Source organism: Pseudovirgaria hyperparasitica (assembly GCF_010093815.1).
Source record: "Pseudovirgaria hyperparasitica strain CBS 121739 unplaced genomic scaffold EJ05scaffold_10, whole genome shotgun sequence".
NCBI classification, from domain to species: Eukaryota; Fungi; Ascomycota; class Dothideomycetes; order Acrospermales; family Acrospermaceae; genus Pseudovirgaria; species Pseudovirgaria hyperparasitica.
The window spans coordinates 426,597-444,306 of record NW_022985558.1 but is presented as its reverse complement, the minus strand read 5'-3'; the positions used below and the strand labels follow the sequence as shown (position 1 = coordinate 444,306).

Genomic DNA, 17,710 nt, shown 5'->3' with positions numbered 1-17,710 from the left:
TATCCGGCTTTATATTATTAGAAGTTACTTAGCGTATCTACTATTTCTTCGTCTAAAAGCTCCGTGATTTAGTCTAATATTTCTACTTCTCGGTTAGAAACGGCCGGGATTAATACCGATTATAGAGGATCCCTATTATTTAATATAGTATTACTTATCTCTATAGTAGATCGTGTCAACCTTCTTAGTTCTAGTTAGACTATCTTAACTATAGTACTATATAGGGAGTAATTCGAATATAAGAATAGGGTTATTAGATAGTAGTATAGTTAGATAGAATAATAGGGTATATTCTATTATAGAACGAATTACTATTAAACCCTTTCGGTAGAAATCTAAGAGTATATATATAAAGGGACGCCGATCTATCTAGTATGTGACTATTCACCGCCCTTCACGTTATCTCCTAACCCTATTAGCTAAGGTACGTATAGGTCGGGTTCTATCTAAGGCTAAGTCCTAACAATTATAGAGGATCCCTATTATTTAATATAGTATTACTTATCCCTATAGTAGATCGTATCGACCTTCTCGGTTCTAGTTAGACTATCTTAACTATAGTACTATATAGAGAGTAATTCGAATATAAGAATAGGGTTATTAGATAGTAGTATAGTTAGATAGAATAATAGGGTATATTCTATTATAGAACGAATTACTACCGAACCCTTTTAGTAGAAATCTAAGAGTATATATATAAAGGGACGCTAATCTATCTAGTATGTAACTATTTACCGCCCTTCACGTTATCTCCTAACCCTATTAGCTAAGGTACGTATAGGTCGGGTTCTATCTAAGGCTAAGTCCTAATAAAACCTCTCTAAATTAGCGACTACCTTCTACCGGAGCGTCTCGTTAATATAGTACCTATCTATAGTATATTTAAAGAAGCGTAGAGCCTACTAATTAGCGTAGCTATATATAAATACGATATAGAGGAAGTCCTTAAAAGTTTAAGATTACTAATATATCTAGGTATACCACCTATAAATCTATACCTTTATTACTATCTATACGAGCTTAATAGAATTAAAGTTAGATAAGTACGGTAGCGTATACTATATAATATAGCTAGCGCTAAGTATAAGTAGCTTAATCTATTAGTTTATATAAAGTGCGAGATTATCTATAATAATTATTATTATACGCCTAGGGTATTTTACCTTAAGGGTAGGTAATAGGTATACTTATAGCTAGGTATAGAACTTATCCGTTAAGAAATAACCTTCCTTTATCTAATAGTAGATAAAACCATTAGCTATAATAGCTCTATATACGCTATACGTAGATCCTCGATTAAGAGTACTAATCTTAGTTAGAGTCTATCCTTTTAGTACTCTAGCTCGACGCCTCTATCTAATTTTCTTATTAAAAATAACCTTATCTAAGAAGATATACGAGTCTACTAGTAGCTCCGTAATATCCTTAAGGTATAAAGTATACGCTATCTCTAAGCGCGCACTACTAATATATTTTAATAGCTTATAATTCTACCCTTACTCGGATAACTCTTTAGATAGAAGCTATTTAGATATAGTAAGATTAAACTCTTCGTATATCTATCTAGCTATCTTATTAAGGTATAGCTAGCCCTTATAAAGTAGTCTCTTAAGTAGTTATTATATTATATAATTACTTAGTTAACGAGGTGGACTATAATATATTAACTATAGTTTATTCCTCTATCCGTATATCTTAAGGTTAAACCTTATTCTATATACTATATTCTTACTAACTTTAGTAATAGCGACGATCTTATTAATAGATATATCGTATTATAGAAGGAAGTTAATTTATCTATATACGGAATCGGGATAGATAATACCCTAGGGTACTATATATATACACGTTAGTAAGTTAAAAACACTAAATATTATATATACTAACTCTTATATACTATATTATATAGTTATAGACTCTATATATATATGGTACAGTAATAATACCGTAAAATGTTAATTATATATAAAAACGCGTGTTGGTAGCATAGACGTGCATCAGGCGCCAAGCTTTCCCATGTAACTATGGATAAACGGATGTGAACTAACAGAGACTAATGTTTCCTCTTATGTCTTTTCATAAGGGTGAATTTGACTAACACTCGATTCCGCAAGGGTGCTTCAATATACAGGCCTAAGGCTTAGATCGCTCTCCAAATCTTGTTATAATAAACAAATAACTGCATTGAACAGCTCATGATTAAAGTATATATTATATAGTAACAACCCTATTATGTATAGGCCTACTACGCTACAGTAGTGCTGCCAGGGCCTTGCAAACGTGTTCTACATATTTCAGTGCCATTTATGTACCAACCTACAGCTGAAAAGCCTACCATGGGCCATTCTGGGCTTGAAGGACTCAGATAACTCACCGTTCGCATAAGTGCAGTCATAGCGTATGATGACCAGGCCAGTAACACAGACTTGAATGCGTACCTTCGTTGTTCACCATACGAAACTAGGGTCAACACCGGAAGATTCGGAGGTTAGGCGATGACAGGTCGCGTTGTAAGCAGTCAGAGCGAACCGAAGTGCCGACTCTACATCGAGGATGACTTAGTCGTATGGATTAGCATATTTCAAAAAATTCACTATGACGGGGAAAGCATTTTGGTTTCTTGTATTCATAGTTTCTTGATATTGGTGTTGTATATCATCAAAGCCGAAGCTATGAGTGGTGCATGAATTGTGTAATCATATCAAGAGAATAGGTAGAAGAAAGGAGGTACATACCTGAGGATTGAATGCATCCCACTTATTTCGTGTATGAATAAAGAAATGAGTCCTCATTGTCTCGAGTGACTAGAGACCCTCATAATCCAAGCATACGCCTAGGGTGGTAGCCTCTAAAGCCCACCCAACTTTGTCGCTTGAAAGGGTAAAGGAGATCATATCTGTCTTGTCAAGTTCAATTTCCGTCAGGCCCGTCAGTTAAACTGCGATACCATCAACAGGTCATGAGCATTAATCAATAAGCAGACGCTTGATATTTGCATAGCAGCTATGATCGGCAAGGCCTTGTGCCACCATAATACGGAACCAAGGTGTAACACCCTTTTCGAGGGCATCATTGTAAATTTAGAGTGTCATTCAGAACCAATCGGTGGTTGTCGTGCAGGTTGTTACAGGAAGTATGTTAAGAGAAGTTGGGTTTCGGTGTCGGCGAAAAATTAATAAGTCGATTTCGAGGTGTCCTAGACTCGATCGAGGCTAGTGCTACCGGGTGATGTGTTGGAAGCAAATGACATGGGGAACAGCCATGGCTGAACATTTTGCTATTATTAGTCTATCATAAACAGGTCTAGTATACGGCTGAATTGGTCTACTTATGTATGCTGACTTGGTCTCGCGAAAACCTCCACACTCCAAGTTATCAAGGAAATGTAGCTGTACTACTATGGGTATCAAACGAGGTCCTCTCTCCTAAGACGAAACCTTACACATATCTCTCAACCGCTTTTCTACTCTTTCAGTGGTATCCTACGCCACATTCCAATATGTCTGATGCCTTCCTCATCCCACTCTCCTAACCCCTCATCGTGTGTGAAACCTGTCTTTTCCCAAAACGTTTTGAGCTGCTTCTGTGCATGTACCAATACAAGCCCCTTCCAACCCTCTTCCAGGCCATTCGCATCGCCCTCCAACTTGATCTGCTCCAGTCGGGCCGGACTGGGAGCACGATATATTTGCGCCGCGTTATTGATCGCGTAATTGAGCGCCTCGGAAAGGAGCAGTCTCGATAAACCATATTTACCACGATAATCCTTGCTGAGCGCCAAACGAGTGAGCTTGACGTATGGTTCGTGGTATGCAGGGGTGGGCTGGAAGTCGCCGTCGTGTGGATGCTTTCCATGCGGCGGAGGCACGAGTCTGAGAGTACCGACGGGCTTGCGGGTCGCACTCGCATCTGCAGAGTCCTTGCGTTCGGATGCATGTCCGACATTGTTGGTGCTGCTGTTCTTGCGGTTGTTCGCAACGGAGACGTATACGACCCAGTGCCAGCTGCGTGCATCGTCGTCGTCAACCTCGTTGACTAACGAGCAGGCCTGTTCGTCGACGAAGACCTCCTCCCGGACAGCCATTGCATCGCGGAATATTTCTGGTATTTCTTCTGGTTGTTCATCGTGACGCTTCTCATGAATGTAGTTGTGTAGGACGTCTCCTGGTGGCGCCAGGATATCGACCGACATCGTGACGACTGGATCGAGGAGGACCTTCGAAGGTAATATGAGATCTGGGAGAAAGGATATTGTAGAAGATAAGTATAATGGTTGAAGTCGAAGTATGGTTGTACCGATCGTTAGTGCGTCCTTGTTGACGAAGGAGCAGACGAGGAGATGACTCCGTAGCGACCTAGAGTATAAATCTTCTGAGGTGGACTGATGGCATCAGTGCGCGGGGTAATCGCGTCTCCTTCAAGGACGGCGCAGACGAGGATCAACAACAGGAGTGACAGTAATTGCAAACAAAGCCGGGCCCATACTTTTACAAGAGGTTGGAGTCACAGCAGGACAGACTGGGGGGAAGACTGGGATAAAAACGCCGTGACGTACGTCTTTTTCAGGGTCTCTCGCCGCCACGTCTAAGGGTCCAGGGTCTTCTACCATGGTCCACGGTACTTTTCACCGCCACTACGTCCTGACCTTCGATGATCGCCATCAGTTTGGGTGGACACCTCCTGCTGATATTCCTAAACATGATCGACCTTTGATACACTTGAAGTGGCGTCTTCCGAGTTCGTATCCACGCGTCCGCTCACGAGAAGGATATGTATGTCCGGCGATCACTCTCCCATGTATGATTATCATGTTTTCGCCTCCGCATCCAAGACACACCTATATTAACCTTGCGAATTCCACGTCATGACCGATCTTTTCCGCAACAGTACTTACAAACCTGATCAAAACCTGATAGAGATCTGATACGGAACTTGAATCTATGCTAGCGATCCAGCAGCTCTAATTTAGCTAGGAATGGATAGCAACCTTTTTCATCGCGGAACACGAGAGCGGAAAAGCAAACGCCAGAGTTTATTATGCTCTTGAGAAAATGGACCTGTCGATACTGAGCATGGCTTCTGCAGTCAGAGCACATAAAGTGTATGTAAGCGTAAAGTCCTCGTGAATCCATGAGGTAACGTCAAGAAACATGCGAATAATGGAGTTGTTGAGTAAAAGAATCCGCTGAATATTACCGCCCAAATACCATATAGGCATTATGAAAGAAAAGCGAACAACGGTCACAACACGTGCAGTCTAATGCGCATCATCTGTCCCACCCGTGAATCCCCCTTATCCTTCTATCGCTTGCTGCAACATATCATATACCGCTATAACGACTTCCGTGACAGTCCCCAAGCGCTGATTCATAGTGTCCATGTGAGGTACCAACTGCGCCTGCACGATAGCATTTATACGCGCCAAGTCAAGCGTAGTAAGCCCATCCTGGGGCTCCTGTCTCGGATCAGTGACGTGCTCAGCTGGAAATTCCTCATCTGCTTCAATCTCGTGCTCCTCCTCTTCATCTTCTTTTTCCAGATCTTCTTGTTTGATGGTAGAGTGAGCGTCAGGTTGAGTCGTGCCTTCTGCACGAGCACGCTGTCTGTCTTTCAGTTCGAGGCGGGATTGCTCTATGGCTTTTGCTAGATTGCGCTCTTCAGAAGATTCGCGCTTTGTGTTAGATTCTCCGGAAGCTGAAGTGTGTAGTTCGACTGGTGCTTCGCAGTTGCTGCTGGTTTGATCGGAGCCAAGGCCTTCTGAGTTAGGGACTATAGCTCCAGGACCTTCTGCTTTGTGAGCCACGATATTGCATGTTTCGCATGATTCGAGAACTCCAGATTTAGGGACTTTTGTTTCGGTTTCTGCATATCTTCCAGCTTGGCGTGTGATAGCACTGTTTTCGGGGCTGTTGTCGGGGCTGTTGTCGGGGCTGTTGTCGGGGCTGTTGTCGGGGCTGTTGTCGGGACTGTTGCTCAAGGGGTCATTCGGGGTTGATGGCACCTTTATTGGGGTAGTGGTTTCTATTTGTACCACCGGAGGTACGGGTGATGGATCTTCGCGCCTAGCTTTACGTAGTGCAGGACCTTCGTCGGGTGGCTGTGAACTTGCCTTGCGCTTTCGACTGAGTTCTTGCTGCGCGGAACTTTCAGGGGTTGGAATGGCTCTTTGGGCTACACTAGACAGGCCAGCTACGTTGCTGTCATTACACTGGATTGATGGGGGCTCAGTTGGAGAATCAGATGCAGTCATGATAGAGAACCGAAGTTTTTGAGCTCTTGTTCGGGCTGCTGAAGGACTGTGTTGTGAGTGCGAGCTTCCGTGTGGTCCATCGACACAAGCTCCCTTTCTAGAAAGGCGTCTAGACTTCGGGACCATATTATGTCAGTGTAAGGTATAAGAAGGTCTTAATGTAACAATATCGTAGCTTTTTCGCAGTATGGTCTGTGGGTGTTGGGAGGTCTGAACTGGCGAATACAATAGAATTGAGGACCTTGTGATATATATATAGCTTATTGAGGCCGTTCAAACGTGAGGAACTCACCTTGGACAAATAGGTTTGTTCTCATTCCTTGGTATGGAAGCAAGCGTCAAAGAGCATCAGTCCAAAATCACAATAGAACAACAGAACAAGATATGCACAGTGTAGAGCGACAATTGGGAGTTTTGAGTATATTCAGGTTCAATATCGAACCAAGTAATGCTGACACAAAATAAAGGGTTAGAAGAACGAGACTGAATAGACCGGAGCGAACCAGTCCTTTTCAGGCAGGGGCTATCTTTCCCTTCCATTTTCATTCATCACTTGAAAGATCGTCATAAAGTAACCTCTAGCCCCCATCTTCTTTATTCATCGTTATGCTTGTATCCAGGAAATAGTGCGGATGCATCAGATGCGAGCTCCGAAGATCGTCGGAGTAATTAGCTATATCCTATACATACCTAAAATGCTATACTAACCTACATCCGCTTTCACCCAACCATATTTCCAACGACAATTCTTGTGACGACTCTTTCCAGATCCCTGGTCTTTTGGAAGGTGACGAGCCATCGCTGCTAATAATGACAAGAGTTGTTGTGCCGCCTGGAGAATCCTGGGGTTTGATGTAACATTTGAGTGCACTTACTGTTCCTGTTGGCACTGTATCTGAATATACGGTCTCATATACGCTAATGACATGTACCATCAGCTTACATACTTATGTGACTTCGAGCACAACGCTATCTGACGTCACGCTAGCCGAACTGTAGTGTATTGTCCCCAGACCTCATCATCCAGCTAACTTGCTTTCTGGTTGCTCGCTTATCTCACCGCGTTCATCCACCAATAATTCACAATGCAACAACTCCGTTCATTTCCTTATTATCACCTCATTGCAGGTAGGAACCAGGGAACTCACCATTGCCCAGGTTCTCGCAAAGTCAAACGATATCTCGATGCATCAGCTGCGATCATTTGAGGGGAACTTGGTTCACTCTATGCATGAAGATATTCATGTGGCATTTGTGGTGCCTCTCCGTCGCCTACGGTGATTCACATTCTCATATCGAAGCATCATGCCGCATCCACACTACAAGACCTTCCTTAACTGATGCTGACGCAGCCTATATATCAAGGCAAAGCTCCCCATTCTCTATTCTCACAGAGGTTCGGTTCATGGTGTTGCAGTGATGCATCATGTTGTCATGTGTCGGTTTTGGCATTGTGTGCTAGTCCACCGCCTTAGAATTCTTTCAATGCACAATTCCACACGACTCTGATGCGTGATAGCCTTGAAAAGCGAAGCAGAGTGGCAAAGGGAGATCGAGGCCAGCGTATTCACAGTCGGTGGACGAGGAATAACTCTGAAATGTCTGCAACCGGAGATCTATGTCTTCTATTAATCGCGTACAACTCCCATTTCGACTACTGGTTCCAAGTTAAGGCAGCTATCAAACTTCCTCGATCCCTCTCACCCACTGACAATCATATCTGCAGCTTCGTGATCCTTTCATGCTAGTTCTACGACTCACTCGCATATTTGCTACTCCAACCCCTGAAGTCCATACACATGTACGGCGCACGATATGACAACCTATGGGATTACGGGGCAGATACTGCATATGGGCAAGCAGAGCAAGAATACTTCGCTGCAAGATATCAGCAAGCGGTACTAGCGAACCAACAATACAGACCACAACGAGGACTGCGTCGACAGGCTGGGCACAATGGGCTACGTCTTGCGGCCGCCGCTCAAAACTACTCGATCCTGCGGAATTACAAAAGAATAAAGGAGCTTGGAAGGGGAGGAGAGGGGACTTGTGACTTGTACAAAGGGATGGACGGCTCCAAGGTTGTTGTCAAGCGAGTCAAGTACAATCCTGCACAGGTCCAACTTCTCCGAGAGGTACGAGCAATGAGGAGTGTGAATTCAGGATTACCAAATCATCCAAACATTATAGAACTGCTCGACTATGGCGAAGATGATCCGCACCCAGGATACTGCTCAATCATATACCCGTACTTCGCTGCCGGCGATTTGAGACAGTACTCGAAACAATTTCGCCAACGTTCCATACATGCGCAGGAGAACATGATTTGGTCTGTCTCGCTTCAGATCACAGATGCTGTTGAAGCTCTGCATAGTCTTGGCGTAATCCATTGCGATCTAAAGCCAGAAAATGTACTGGTAGATACCTCCGGCCGCGAGGTTCGGGTAGTAGTCGCAGATTTTGGCCTTGCACGAATGGTCAGCGAGATACACCCCGGTTTCATAGGAATAGGTACCATATCATATCATCCTCCCGAGAACCAAATTGGAGCCGGAACGGATGTGTGGGCTATCGGAGCAATCATACATTTCCTCGCTACAGGCGAGCCCCCGGTCCGACCAAGCAAAGCTCCGTGGCCACCCTGTCCTCCGCACGAGCTTCCTCTCTTCTTTGATCCACAGGGGGAGGGTAAGCACGTTTACAGAGTCAACGAATGGAAGTACAAAAATATGCGATACTACTCGGACTTTACGAAGTATGGGTTCAGTCCTGGACTTTTCAAGGTCGGTTCCTCCGCTTGCAAGATGTCGCCTCAGCAACGCCCGAGCGCTTCAGATCTTCTATATCTCATCGAGAAAACTCAATCGAAAGTTTTGGCTGGGCGTCATGTAGGCGCGAAACAGGGGTCGTTTGCTCATCGGCTATGGCCCGAACCGGTTGATCGTCCACGCAAGAAGGCCCATCGTGCCAGGTATCACAGCGCGGCCTATTAGACTCAGGATGCTACCGTAGGTACGTCTATCAACATGAATGTTAGCTTTTCATCAATTTCCTTTATCGACAGCACGCAAATGACTCGCTGACTTGGTCATGCCACTTTTTGGTATTCATGCCAGGACAAATGACGTATGTATATGCCTGCACATACTATTGATGACCTGCTAGATGATATGTCCACTATCTATACGTCTAACTTTAGGTGATTGATAAATAGTGTTCATAGACTATTATAGCAGATATTGGAAAGATAATGTTCTCAAATTCCCGCAAAAATCTATCATTACTAATAGTAGAAACCGGTAACAGATCGGCTGTCCACGTATTCGGGCGCAATACGAGAGGAGTGAAATATCCATCGCAGAGTCATAGTGCCCTTCTCCAGCAGACCACGTGCTTTATCATAAGAAGTGAATATCTATGTATCAGTGCCATTGTTTGGTCTTCCATGACGTCTTTTTCTCTTTCACTAGAAAGCGCACTTTGAACAAGGTGTGACTCCTGAACGAAAGAAGATTTTTCGACGTCGTCCTATGCTGGAACACAAATCCAACACAGCACTTTTCTGATCAACACTGGCGCCTCAAGCTCTATGAGACATATCATAGAATGCATTCACATTACGAACGTTCACCGTACGCACCGTCATCTATACTACGAGTTATCCATACTCTGAGTGATCTATTCTTCATTCCAGCACAGTGGTGGCCATCAAAAGCAAACAGCCGTACATAATATCTTCCGCTCGTTTCCTCCATTCTTTTCTCTATACTCTTCCCCCAAATCTAAACAGGCAGCTCAGCTCAGATCTGTAATCATGTCTAGCCATACTCGCAGTCCACCGTATTCTGCATGCCCAGAACATGAATACAGTGTGAGTAGAACCATCGATACATACTCCTCGCCAGGTCATCATCAACAAGTTACTCCACGCAGAGAACTCAACGATCAACAACTGAAGGATGACAAGAAGGACGAAGAAGACATGGACGTAGTATCAGAGCTACAAAGAACAAGAATCAGCGAAAATCCACCCAGGCGCGTCTACAGCGAAGATGAACTCATCTCAGCCCAGGCACTCCTCGAGCTGGGTCACGGAAATAAGGATATAAGAAACCGGATAGAAACGGAGAGACGTCCGGAGCAGGGGATGTCAGCACAAGCCCCTGCTGCGAGACCACCATTCCAAGCCCAGCCACAGGGCGAGAGACTCCCCAGAGAACAACATGGACGTGGTGGAACCGTAGCAGACCGTCGTCCTCCATATCAACTTCGACGACCAATCGTCCCACATCACCAGATTCCGCCCCTTCCCAACACAGAGAACCGTCCCATTCCCTACGGCCTCGCAGGTCCAAGACCAGCTTGGCAGCCCGTATTTCCTCCCCGACAACCCCCTCCTCCCCCTCATCGTTATCAACATGCTCCCTGGCAGCCTGCTTTCCCACAGCAGCAGCAACGTGTCGAGGCATCAGGCCTACCGGCACGCTCTTACACGGACTACCTCGGAGCCCAGCGACTGTTCATAGAGCAACAAGAAGCGAATCGTGCTTCTCAAGCACAGCGAGAGCAAGGTAGACAGGGGAGAGAACAGTCACGGGGACACCATGCAGCAGGTACGGAGCTGGGTCAGATGAACCAGCGAGGGTGTCCGTGTACGGTGTGTGTAAATGCACGGGCGAGGAGATAAGCACTGGAGGAGGATCTTGGTGTTGGATAAAGGGTGATTGTGAGCAAAAGGACATGATGCTATCACGATATAACTATCAAATGAAGCGGAAGCAATTTCCTTGCATGCATGTGCAATGGATGCGATAGCTCTGTGGTGTGACTTTCTGACGTGACGCAGCACCAGGATGGTGTGTTGTGGAACGGAATACACAACGACGTAACCGTTGCGTGTGTACACTGTACCAAGTTCTTCGAGGTGGTGCCTGCATTTGTATGTGCGTGCTCTGTAGCATACGGTTGAGACGTGTACAGCAACACTCTGTCACACTTGAGTATCTGGTCCAAGTCAATATCATCACGGAGCGAAATTGTTCGGCACACGGCAGGGCAAAGTTGCACAATACCCTGGACGTCGAGCTGTGCGAAGACACTCTTGGAACGAATAAGCTGGACCTACATGTGGGCAATTCCTCGCACTCTCTCCACGAACAGATCACACCTTAGACATCAAGCTGTTCTATGTTCCTATATCATCTCAGAACACCCTTGCTACATCTACGCGCGCCACACTATCGATGTACCGGGTATTGATACACCACAGCCCTAGAAAATGATCTCCAACTCCCTAAGATATCCAGCTTAGGCATCAGCCTTGCACAAGAAATACACCCCTGCCAATACCAACACCATACAGTCCTGGTATATGACCGTACCACATACGATCAATCGTCACGACGCACAAATGCGCCCATTCAGGCGTATCAGGAACCAGGACACACTCTAGCCACGTGCTCTGGTAAAACGTCTCACTTACTCACCCACTTCGACGGCACTGCTCCGTAGATGATGTATACATATGTAAAAAGCTTACGGTACGACAGGAACACATACACGCCTGCTGTGGCTCCCGGACACAGGGTTTCGGAAATCCTGACCCACGTGTCATATCGTCGCACACACACACACACACACACATATATATATATATATATATATATATTCTCTGAAATCCAGAATTCTACCACAGACACACAACAAGAACCTGCCATCCCTTTTATGGCGGCAACTTTTGATTTGATCTGTTGCTCATAATGCCGTTGATAAGTCCAGCGTGAGACGAAGTTGTCATCGAAATTCTAGAAATATCAAATACAGCAAGACACGACAAGAAGGAATGCAAGCCACGCTGTATGCAAGACACCATGTTTGTTTACAGCGGTGTCGATGTATGTATGTAGTGTACATACGTCGACGTAATGATATACAGGCAGATAGATGTATGTGACATAGGCAGAAGAATGATACAGGCAATCATTTTACCGGCTCCGAAAATACGTACTGATACCCTATGGGCTTGTTGACTGTTCGAGTTACTTGCATTCTTACTCGCGCTTTATCAAGCAATCAACGATCTTACAGAGATCCACTGTATTGTACAAATCTTGACTTAAGTCTAAACTCTGCTCCCTACTATAGAGTCCCATGCTGAAATTTATCTCTACAGCAAATAAATACCCCTCCAAACCCCTAAACCCCTCCAAAACCAGCACCAAGTCCCCCCTTTCCATCTTGACATCTCGAGTCTCCTACAAGACCCCTCCTTCAAGCCCCCTCTTTCTTCCCATTAATTAAGGAAAAACCTTAGCCGCTTCCGCTGCCCCCTCCATTAGCACCCCTCCAATATTAGCTCTGAAACCCCTATTCTCCAGATCCATCAAGCCACCTGCAGCCCAAACTATCCAGACTACGCCACGCTAGGCTAAGCGCCAGGCACACATCAAAAGACACAAACACAAGAAACCCCCTTTTTTTGTTCCCGCAATCACCAACACGTGGGCACCAATAGATGCGAAACCACGCTCGGTAAAGCCCGTCAACGCGGGATGATTACCAGATTATCTTCTCAAATCATAATGTAATCAACAACATCTAATCTCGAGACTCACTCACTCTCTATCCAAGGCTCTCAGGCTAGGAGTTGTGCGTATACAACAGCACGACGGTCTAGTATATACCCAGCCTTACCATGCCATGCCCCTCCGGATCACAGTACACACGCCGCCAAAGTCCTACACGCTCACTTACCCACGCACGCACACGCCAAGCCCCACGCCCCAGATCATCAAGCCCATCATGTCCATCATGTCCATCACGCAGCGTGCATCGTGCATCACGCACCATGTATCTATCTCTCCAGCCGCCCTCCAACCGCTCTGCCTGCTCTCTGCCCGCGTCTGCTCCAAATAACACCACATAAAACCCCAATAAATGTACGCAAATAGCATAGCAAACAAGCAAGCCAATCACACACCTAATCGCACCCTGAATCACACCCGCTACGCCGCATCGCATCGCATCGCCCGGCGCCGCGCCGCGCTACGCCAAACCAACCAGCCAACACCCTCTAAAATAGAAAAAAAAAAGAAAAACTTAGTCAAAAAGAGGCCATCCATGCGAGGCTGAAGCTGATGCTGACGCTGACGCATAAATCGACTCCGCCCAGGCGTCTACGCAAGGGTCTAGCAGTACCTAGCAAGCAGTACCACCTAGCAGTAGCAGCTACATACATACATACATACAGGCTATCAATTGACGGGAGTGATGCCTTGTTTCCTAATTCAACACAACACATGTGGTAAGGAATTGAGATTGTTGATATTGAAAAACCAAAAAAGCAAAAGAAAAAAAAAAGAAATTAATAAGAAAAGCGAAAAGCGAAAAAGAAAAAGAAAGTAGATTATGAATGCGCCGATCCGAGAATCTTACCTGACTGTGTGTCTGTGTGTGGTGTGCCTCGTTAGGAGAGGGGGAGGGGGCCGAAGTGTAATAAATTATCGACGCCCTTTTACTAGGACTGCCTCCCGTTTGTCGTACCAAGCTGATGATGGGACGGGAAGCGAGCGATCTGCGCGTCTATTGCAAAAGAAACGCGGACAGACTCGCATAAAAAGGTCCGAGGCAACGCAGACATACATACAATACAACGCAGACATACATACAATACAACGCAGCATACGCACCAAGCACCAAGCACAGCATGATAGCAAAGTGTCTGATTCCACAAACAGTTTCTTAGCATCCGTTCGTATATATGCATATCCCATGCAACCTCAAGTAGGGTAAGGTATCTTTTTGTAACAGTGCGAATACAGCAGTAAGAAGCAGGCGGTGAAAACTCTTGTCCTCCCAGACAGCCATTGATACTCCTACAAGGCGGCGTCGCCGCCAGCCCGTTCTCCTCTTTCACTGACAATATCACCCAATAATCCCGCAATCCAGAATATAAACGCCGTGGTATGCTGATGCCGCTGATCTTGAAAACAAGACAAAATAGTTACTCCTTCGCAGGTGAGCCATGGTACAATGTGATAGGGAAGCTTTAGGTAGAGAGGTCGAAGGCGGTCGTCTAAAGTGGGGTGGCGGATCACCGGGCATTCATGGAAAAGTGAGAATAGGCATATCCACCCCAGAGGGCAAGGACGATGCCGATGATTTCCTGCTCGGACGGCATCGCCTTCTCCGTGTACCAGCCCAGACCGAGGATAAGAATAGTCTTGACGTGTCCAACAATGTTAAACGTCAGTGCAGAGGTCCGGCTGATGATCAGAAATTGCGACAGGTTGATCATACTGGCCATGACACCGGAGCCGAAGACTGCCCAGAGAGCATTAGAAGAGGCTTGCGCTAGAATATATGTTAGCCGACGCCCGACGTTGCACAATCACACAGACGTACAGAGGTTGGGCATTGTGTCGAAGAATGGAACAAAAGGAATCAACAGAAGTACAGCCAGCGGTGCTTGATTCATCAGCAGCTGAGGGGCGGACACATCGAGGTCGGTGATCTTCTTTCCAATCCATATCTGGTAAAATGCGGTGATGATGAAGGCGGCTGTGGCGAATATAATACCGACGAGGTTACTGCGCGCTTCTTCTGTGATGGTGAGACTGACGCCAATGCACACGGCGATGATGGCGCCGACGCGATAACGGTCGATAGTCTTGCGGAAAAGGATGAAATTAATAATGACCACGGAGGGAGTGGTCATGATCTTGGCGAGCTGATAGGTGCCGATGGAGTTGTTCGCCAGACTCAGGTTACCAAGAATAACGTAGCCGGCGAAGAATAGACAGATGGGCAGCATAGCGCGTACCGAGAGCCGGATAGGGTTGAAAAGACGAAACAAGCGGGTTGAAGAGACATAGAGAACCAGCGAAGTGACGATGAAGTGCCATATTACGAAGCCGACTTGACAATGCTTGAGCTGCTCATCGGAGAAAACACTATAGCGCGGTCAGTCACGAAGCAGGACAAGAGAGTCGGCATCGTCGTACATCTTGCTAAGAAAGACCAAGCCGACGGTGGACAAGGCATTGAGGGCAACGCATAGAGCAGTGATGATGTTCTCGCGAGCCTTGGTCAACATTGAAGGTTGGGAGTTGTCTTTCATGGCCAGACCATGTCCAAGTAACGATTCCTGGGATTCGCGTTGCTTTTCGAACTCATCCGAGGTTCTGGCACTGCTGAGGTCGATTGACACGTCGTTTCGATTTGCCGGAGAAGAAGACATGGTTGAATAGCAGAGATGGTGAGGGTGCGCGGGAGTGAACGAGTGAGTGTGGTGGCGGATCAGACGGAAGGGACAGAAGGCGCCGTGAGAGAAATGGACGTGACGAAGCTTGGAAGCCCTCGACGGCAACGAAGAAGAAGAAGAGGCTTGCTCGCAGGTGGAAGGTGAAAGGGTGCCTAGTTAGCTAAAGGGTCGGTACAAGAGTGCAGTAGCTAATTAGCGTGAGGCTGTCCAGCTGCGGGATATTGGAAATTGAGGTGTACTGTAACTCTCTCTATACGGTTTGGTCGGAGCTTGGAAGTAAAGAGCCACGGACGGGATTAGGGGATGAGACGGGGAGGGACTCTAGCTTAGTCTTACAACGACGACGACAACAGCAGCAGCGGCAGTAGCAGCACACAGCCTGAGGTGATAAAATTAGGAATCAGGATGCCGGTGCAGTCATCAGTTGGTGGTGACAGCCAGGCATCGAGGGAAAGTAAGCCGTTCGTATATAGATAAAGTTGCGGCGATTATTGACTAGGGAGCATGCGGAGCAGGGGGGGGTGTATGTTGCAGGTAGGCCCAGCAGGGTGGTCTACTTTTTACTACCAAAATACTGCCTAAGCACGCTGAGCCTGTGCCCCCCCGCCCAAACGATCAACGTACTGTATATATCCACTTTGCAGCTATCGTGGTGTCCCATTGCCCGCTGCAGTCAGTACTCCTCTCCACTGTTACCTGTGGTTCTATTGTCCCTATCCTATCGTCCTTTCGTATATTCACCGACGGTCCCACGAGACGTCAAAGTTATCTTGTTCTGTTCAGTATCTCAGGCGTCGCAATGCCACACTGTCACCTACTTGCGTTTGAGGTTGGAGGCGCAGGTACCTGCTCCGGATATACAATATGCACACTAACCCTATTTCGTTTTGTTTCATATGCAGTTCAGCGAGGACCTGGGGGCAGAGCAGCCGCCGAGACAAGCCAATTGTTGGCTGTCGATGGGCTGGCCTATCAATAGCATCATTTGCGGCATGGCGAGCCGCGACCTACGCGCTTGGGGAGCGACTCGGCTGGGGGCGAATAGAAAGCTCCTATCTCTGGCATCAATTAAGGTACGGAGCCGAGTCGTGGTTGTGATGATTTACAATCCGTCTACGCTATCAACAAGCGGGATTGCCATGGTGCGATCATCTTCTGCCGATATGCCGATTACCCATCTGGGCGACGATTCACACAGTACTATTGCCTGGAGAGGTTGACAATGCTTCTCCAGACTCCAGAGATGAATACTCGATGTCGTTGACATGGTGACGATGTTTCTCTTCGGATCCTGGCTGGTCGCACAGCCTTGCGGGCCGCTGCACAAAGATGGCAGAGTTGTTCAAGAAAGATTCTTTCTCTCCCTGGCCTCACGCCACTTTCCAACACTGATTGATGACATCAGCAACGAGCTAGAGTGGCTCGTGCTGCGGAACAACTGCGTAGTCATGCGACTCTGGCGGATGCAACGTGGCGGCATGGAGCCAATGGATGGAAAGTTAGAAGGACATGCTAAAAGGAACAATACTTAATAACAATATATCGACTTGCTTATGGTTGGATTTGGCAGCAGAGCGGCTGTCAACATTACTGTTGTTACGGCACGGAATCGGAGCAATTAATTGGCCACTCAGATTGAACCAGGCAGCCAGGCAGTAAAAATTATGCCTGATGAATGCCTGAAGCATGATGTATCGGTAATACCATCCCAACCTCCACACTCATCTCATCCGTCCACATCCGCTCAAGAAAGCAAAACGTGCTGAGCTATGTGCCGAAAACGTTTTATTCCGCGTATTTAATGAATCCAGTAGGAATGAATTATAGTTATCTTCTAGCGCTTTCTAGGCCATCTGATATCCAATTTCGTTGAGAGTCTAAGCAGCTATCCCTTGTCTGCACTAACCCCCCCCCCTTTTATGCTGCTCCCTGTGCGCGATAGCCCCAAATACTTATGGAGCAGTGGATCGATCTGCAGCGTTATTCCTGCCGCCCTCCAGCGATCCCTGCGGCGCAATGAGCGCTCTAGGCTCAACTCCTAAAGATGGAAAAGTATTTTTTGACGTATCGTAAAGCTAGACTGCGCACCTTACGCGCCGCAAGGCAGCAAGACGACAGTGATGCATGGCCAGAGTTCATCAGTGCGCTTCGCAGTCGCAGGCGCAGTCGCACTTGCCTCTTGTGTCCTATATAGTTCC

At 46.5% G+C, this 17,710-nt stretch overlaps 8 protein-coding genes across 8 annotated transcripts; 4 read left to right on the top strand and 4 right to left on the bottom strand.

Annotated features, from left to right (window-relative positions):
- Positions 1-3,264: 3,264 nt before the first annotated feature.
- On the bottom strand, positions 3,265-4,514 carry EJ05DRAFT_477159 (uncharacterized protein). The gene has a single exon (XM_033744189.1). The coding sequence runs from the start codon at positions 4,190-4,192 to the stop codon at positions 3,464-3,466; it is 729 nt and encodes a 242-aa protein (XP_033599380.1). The 5' UTR covers positions 4,193-4,514; the 3' UTR covers positions 3,265-3,463.
- A 392-nt stretch (positions 4,515-4,906) lies between these two features.
- On the bottom strand, positions 4,907-6,250 carry EJ05DRAFT_517286 (uncharacterized protein; the record flags this gene model as incomplete). The annotated part of the gene is made up of 1 exon (XM_033748676.1): positions 4,907-6,250. The coding sequence occupies one exon, from the start codon at positions 6,248-6,250 to the stop codon at positions 5,294-5,296; it is 957 nt and encodes a 318-aa protein (XP_033599379.1). The 3' UTR covers positions 4,907-5,293.
- A 2,252-nt stretch (positions 6,251-8,502) lies between these two features.
- Positions 8,503-8,859, top strand: EJ05DRAFT_429200 (kinase-like protein; the record flags this gene model as incomplete). Its single annotated transcript, XM_033741536.1, has 1 exon — positions 8,503-8,859. A coding segment is annotated over one exon (357 nt), but the record flags the coding sequence as incomplete, so codon positions are not given.
- A 784-nt stretch (positions 8,860-9,643) lies between these two features.
- EJ05DRAFT_48162 (uncharacterized protein) lies at positions 9,644-11,044 on the top strand. Its single transcript, XM_033745089.1, has one exon. It carries the CDS (start codon positions 10,065-10,067, stop codon positions 10,935-10,937), a length of 873 nt encoding a protein of 290 aa, XP_033599377.1. The 5' UTR covers positions 9,644-10,064; the 3' UTR covers positions 10,938-11,044.
- Positions 11,045-12,799: 1,755 nt separating this feature from the next.
- Positions 12,800-13,463, bottom strand: EJ05DRAFT_48130 (uncharacterized protein). The gene has a single exon (XM_033745044.1). It carries the CDS (start codon positions 13,268-13,270, stop codon positions 12,923-12,925), a length of 348 nt encoding a protein of 115 aa, XP_033599376.1. The 5' UTR covers positions 13,271-13,463; the 3' UTR covers positions 12,800-12,922.
- EJ05DRAFT_48135 (uncharacterized protein) lies at positions 13,464-14,191 on the top strand. Its single transcript, XM_033745060.1, has one exon. The coding sequence runs from the start codon at positions 13,658-13,660 to the stop codon at positions 14,039-14,041; it is 384 nt and encodes a 127-aa protein (XP_033599375.1). The 5' UTR covers positions 13,464-13,657; the 3' UTR covers positions 14,042-14,191.
- Positions 14,192-14,342: 151 nt separating this feature from the next.
- Positions 14,343-15,344, bottom strand: EJ05DRAFT_440536 (TPT-domain-containing protein; the record flags this gene model as incomplete). The annotated part of the gene is made up of 3 exons (XM_033741937.1): positions 14,343-14,602; positions 14,654-15,201; positions 15,253-15,344. The coding sequence occupies 3 exons, from the start codon at positions 15,342-15,344 to the stop codon at positions 14,343-14,345; spliced, it is 900 nt and encodes a 299-aa protein (XP_033599374.1).
- Positions 15,345-16,354: 1,010 nt separating this feature from the next.
- EJ05DRAFT_477155 (uncharacterized protein) lies at positions 16,355-16,754 on the top strand. The gene has a single exon (XM_033744188.1). It carries the CDS (start codon positions 16,409-16,411, stop codon positions 16,730-16,732), a length of 324 nt encoding a protein of 107 aa, XP_033599373.1. The 5' UTR covers positions 16,355-16,408; the 3' UTR covers positions 16,733-16,754.
- Positions 16,755-17,710: the final 956 nt, after the last annotated feature.